Here is a 4704-nt window from a genome sequence, read left to right as displayed (position 1 = left end):
GTAACTCACCTGTACTTGGGAGTAGCACTTGAGGAAAAAAAGAGACTATTGCTTTTAATTACTTTGAGCAGAATGGCAGTGTTAATTCTCCTTTTCCCCCTCCAGGCTAAGGCTTTCAAGGTAATCACCTAGGTCCCAAAGTCGGACCAGCATACCAAGACGTAAGTGGGACATCTGTTCAAGAGCTTAATTTTTAAGCAACTCACCATAAAAATCTTGGTGTCCCATCTTAAGCAATTCAAACAAAATCTTATTTTCCTCAAGCAAGACTCTCGTATGTTGGATACCTCTGGTCTTAAAAGCAAGATGGAGCATGGACAGTAGAATTGTACACTGTACATCCTCAAACTGCCTTCCAATCTTCTCTTTAAAGCCAGAAAAGCCTATAAATTACCTGGTGCACTGCCCAATATCTCTAAAAGATGCACAGTACTACAGAGTCCAGGATCTAGGAAGGTAGTTCTCTAAGCTAGTGCTAACAGCACACAAGACTTTCCCTATACAAATTTAGGCAATACTGACTAGTCCCTTTAAGCTACCAGTGTCCATAAAAGAAAGACAACCAAATTATACATTTTATTCACATTTATTTTTCGCTTTTAGTGTGCTCACAGAAAATTAGAACACCTTAAGCAGGAGTTTAATAGCAAGTTTTTGTAAGCAAAGTTACATTCCATCTCTAAGTCAAATTGGTCAAAGCTTCTCCAGTATTTACAAAAACATGATAGACAAGATGCTACACAAAAAAAAAAAAAAACATTGCATCTGAAGAGTTTTCCTTTATTTTCAAAGACAACTGGAAAAGAAAGCATTGTCTGCTGTAATCAAAAACATACCACAGTATAAACAGTAACCATTCCACTTATCACAGCTTGGTTGAGTTTAAAATTTGTGTTTAAAAGGTCCAAGATGACTGCAGTTTTACAAAAATGGGCAGGGTGGAAAGAGTTGCAAACTTCATGTGCTTCTGGATATCAAGATTTGTTTTTGTTTTTGTTTTTTTTTATACAATAGTCACAGTTAAAAACACCCTGCTGGTAATACATAATTACACTTTATTAAGGTCATAAACCAGCAATAAACAATAAAGCCTATACAACTTGTATTTCTACTTAATCACTGACTGATACAGCTAACATGAGATAAGTGAAAAGTTCCTATGGTTTAAATGAATTCCTAAGACTATGATCTCTTTATCTGGGTATTGATTTTTTATTTTTTTTTCCTTTTTCCTTTCCTTCTTAATCAAGACTTGTAGTGTTGTAAACCTTATAGAACATCTGCCTCACAAAATACATCGTAATAACTTTCTTTTAAAAAAAAGACTAACCCCTTACATCATTTCTGGCAGGGCGCGCTCCCAGCAAGGGCTGCGCACCCCGGGTTCCCCACTGCGGCCCCTGTCACTTCATTTGATATCCCTTATTGACCCACCCATCTCCTTCATATATGGGCATGTCCATAGACCGATCGGGAAAAGTTTTATAATATGAAGAGTTGCAAAGTATGAAATTAAAAAACAAAATTGAAAAAAAAAAAAACGAAACAAAAAAAAACCCGAACCAACCAAAACAAAACATTAATACTGATGGAAAAAAAAAAAAAAAAGGAAAAAAATTATAGAGGGTGGGAGGAGAAGAGAGCGGAGGGGGGCCCCCCTCCGCCAGTTGGAATGGCGGCAACACACAACGATTTGAGATGGGAGCTGCGGGGGGAGAGAAAAAAAAGAAACTAAACATCTTTTAAATCAATCCCTGGTTGTAGACAAGTTCTCCGAGACCAGTACCTGGCACCACTCCAACAAACAAACAGGGGGGAAGAAAAGTCCGTCGGCGAGGGGCGGCGGCGGCACTTACTCCGCCGGCTCGGCGGCGGGCCCCTCCGGACTGCTCTCGGAGGGGGGCTCCTGCCGCGCCGCCGCCGGCTCCTCCGCGGGGACCGCCTCCTGATCGCCGCTGCCCGCCTCACTCGTGGCGGCTCCGGCGCCCGCCGCCTCCTCAGCCGCCTTCGCCTTCCCCTCCGCCGCCTGCTGCGGCTCCTCCACCGCCGCCGCCGGGGCCTCTTCTCCCGCCGCCTTCTCTGGGGCGGCCTCGTCCGATTTGGTCTCCTGCGAGTCCCCTACCTCATCTTTCGCCGCCTCGGAGCTGCTGCCGGCGGCGGCAGCGGAGGCTTCCTCGGCGGCGGCCTTGCCTTCCTCGCTACCCGCTGCCTCGGGGGCTGCCACCTCCTCCTTCCCGCCCTCCGCCGCGGCGGCCGCGCCGCCCTCGCTCTCGGCGCCCTCGCCGGCCTCCTTCTTGTTCTTCTTGAAGGAGAAGCCGCTCAGCTTAAAGGACTTCTTGAAGGAAAAGCGCTTCTTTTTTTTTTTCGGGGTCTCGCTGCTGGACGAGGGGGTCGCACCCTCCTCAGTCTTGGGGGAGGACTCCCCCTCCGCCGGGGAGGCCGGCTCGGTGCTCTCCGCCTCGGCCGCCTCCTTTTCGGAGGCGGGCTCCGACGAGGCCACCTCCTCCTTGCCCGTCTCTTCGGCGGGAGCGCTGCCGTTGGCCTGCACCTCCTCCTTACCCGCCTCCGCTGCCGCGGGGGAGGCGTCGCCGTTCACTTTCACGTGGCCGTTCTCCTGCAAGACAGCGACCAGTGTTACCAGTGGTGCCGAGAGGTTGGGGGAAACACAGGACGCGACCGCCCTCTCCGCCCAGCGGCCTTCCCTGGCCCGCCTTTTGCTCCCAAGGTTTAAACTCCCGGGCCCTCCGCCGACCCTCGCTGGGCCGGGTCTCGGCGGGCGCCCCCAGCGGCGGGAGCGACGTGCGGCAGCCGCCAGAGGGCGCCGCGGCTCCACGCAGCGGCTGCTGCGCCGCTCACCCCCGCCCCCGGCGCGCCCCGTCCAGCCGCGGCGGCGGCACGGGGCGGGGAAGGCAAGGCAAGACTAACAAAGCTCGCCCGGCCCCGTCCCCCGCCCGCCACCGCTGCCCCTCTCCGCCCGGGTGCTGCGGCGAAGCGCCCCCGCCCTCCCCTCCCCGGTCTCCCCCCGCGTCGTATTTGCATCTCTCCGGCGCCCGGAGAGCGGCGGGCTGCCCCGGGCGGCAGCTGCGGGGGCAGCGGGGGGTGCCCGCCCGCAACGCCGCCGCTGAGCGAGGCACGGCCGGCTCAGCAGCCGGCTCACGCTTGGGGGTGGGGTGACTGAGAGAGCCTTCAGCCCCGCGGCTGCTTGACCCCCCGGCGGAGCTGCCGCGGACGGGGCGGGAGGAGCAGCCCCTGCTCCGCGCTCCCGCCCGAGGGGGCTGCCCGCCGCGCTCCCGCCGAGCCTCGGCCGGGCGGCTCCGTTCCCCGCCACCACACGGGTATCCGGCTACCGCGGGAGGCGTTTCGGCTAGTCAGCGGGGGTCTTCGGGAGGAGGGTAAGCGGACAGAAAAGCCGAGCGGTGTAAGATCCTTCCGTTTACGAGCCATTGGGACGCTTCACCACGATACACGAGGGATTAAAAAAAATAGAAAAAAAAAGGGGAAAAAAAAGATATGCCCCCTCCTCCCCCTCCCCCCTGAGGAAAGATAAAGGAACGAATCATTCAAAGTCGAACCCGTTTAAAAAAGAAAAACAAATTATTCCTTTGCCTCGAGTTGCAAAGATAAAAGGATCGACCGTATTCTCCATTGAATGTGCCACTGGGGCATCAAAGGAAGAAGAATTAAACAGGATATGAAAAAGAGTCCGTCGAAGTTGGCTTAAAAAAAGGAGTAGGTTTAATATTTTTTTTATGTTTTTGTTGGTTTTTACCTGTCCATTCGCCTTGGATGGAGATGCAGCCACTGCTTCCCCCGGTTTCTCGGCGGAGGCTTCGCCCTTTGCAGCGGTCTTGGAGAACTGGGCACCCATGCTGTCTTATTCAACAAAGAAACTCAACAGATCCAAAAGGAGGGGAAACAAAGAGCGTTGGTTTGGTATAAATACTGGGTGACCAGCAGCAGTAGCAACACACACACACACCAGAGGGGAAAAAAAAGGAGAAGAGAGAACAGAACCGATTATAATGCACTCCTTTTAAAAAATTTAAAGTTGAAGAGATCAAAAAGCAGCAGCACAGGAGGGAGGGGAAAAAAAGGGAGGAAAAAGTCGAGCAAAAAAAAAAAAAAAGGAGCCCAAGTTTAGTAAAAAGAAGTAATAAAAAATCCCAGATTTGTAGCCGTACTGTAGACAAGGAGAAAATGGAGAAATCTCCCTGGTTGCTAATAAGATGCGGAGTCCAACGCCCAAGTGCACAGATGAATGGGCTTCCCGAGCGGTGACGGCAGCCCTCCGCCCGGCGCCGGCCAATCGCCGCCGCTCCACACAAAGGGGGGCGGGGCCTGGCCGCCCGGCGAACAATGGAGCCGCGATGGCAGCGGTTTGAAATCAGCCCCCGGCCGATAATGAATGTGTGCGCCGCTCCGGCGAGGCGCGGGCGGGCGCGCAGAGATCCGCGCCACGCCACGCCGGGGAGCGGACAAAACACCCCGATAAAGCGGAGCGGGCGGGCGGGACAATGGTGCCCGGGGCGTGAGTGTGAGTGTGAGCGAGCGAGTGTGAGTCCGGCCCTGCCCCGCCGCCTGCCCCCACCCGCTGCCGCCGTGAGAGAGCAACAGATAGTGTGTGCGATCCCGGGCGGGGGGAGAGGGAAGGAAGGAAGGAGAGGATTTGCTGCTGCTGCTGCCTTTTCTCCTTTTTTTTTTTTT

The 4704-nt window shown here is 53.8% G+C and overlaps 1 protein-coding gene across 2 annotated transcripts; it reads right to left on the bottom strand.

Annotated features, from left to right (window-relative positions):
• Positions 1-570: 570 nt before the first annotated feature.
• On the bottom strand, positions 571-4275 carry MARCKS (myristoylated alanine rich protein kinase C substrate). 2 transcript variants are annotated; one of them, XM_034060441.1, is made up of 3 exons: positions 4182-4275; positions 3770-3942; positions 571-2614 (listed from the first exon to the last, which is right to left on the bottom strand). In XM_034060441.1, exons 2-3 carry the CDS (start codon positions 3866-3868, stop codon positions 1853-1855), a joined length of 861 nt encoding a protein of 286 aa, XP_033916332.1. In that variant the 5' UTR covers positions 3869-3942; positions 4182-4275; the 3' UTR covers positions 571-1852. The 2 variants fall into 2 exon arrangements, with proteins under 2 accessions (XP_033916332.1, XP_033916333.1); XM_034060442.1 differs by having other exon boundaries at positions 3770-3890; positions 4182-4250.
• Positions 4276-4704: the final 429 nt, after the last annotated feature.

This window comes from Melopsittacus undulatus, chromosome 3, assembly GCF_012275295.1.
Source record: "Melopsittacus undulatus isolate bMelUnd1 chromosome 3, bMelUnd1.mat.Z, whole genome shotgun sequence".
Lineage (NCBI taxonomy): Eukaryota > Metazoa > Chordata > Aves > Psittaciformes > Psittaculidae > Melopsittacus > Melopsittacus undulatus.
Note: the sequence above shows the minus strand (reverse complement) of the source record. Positions and strands in the feature narration are given on the sequence as shown.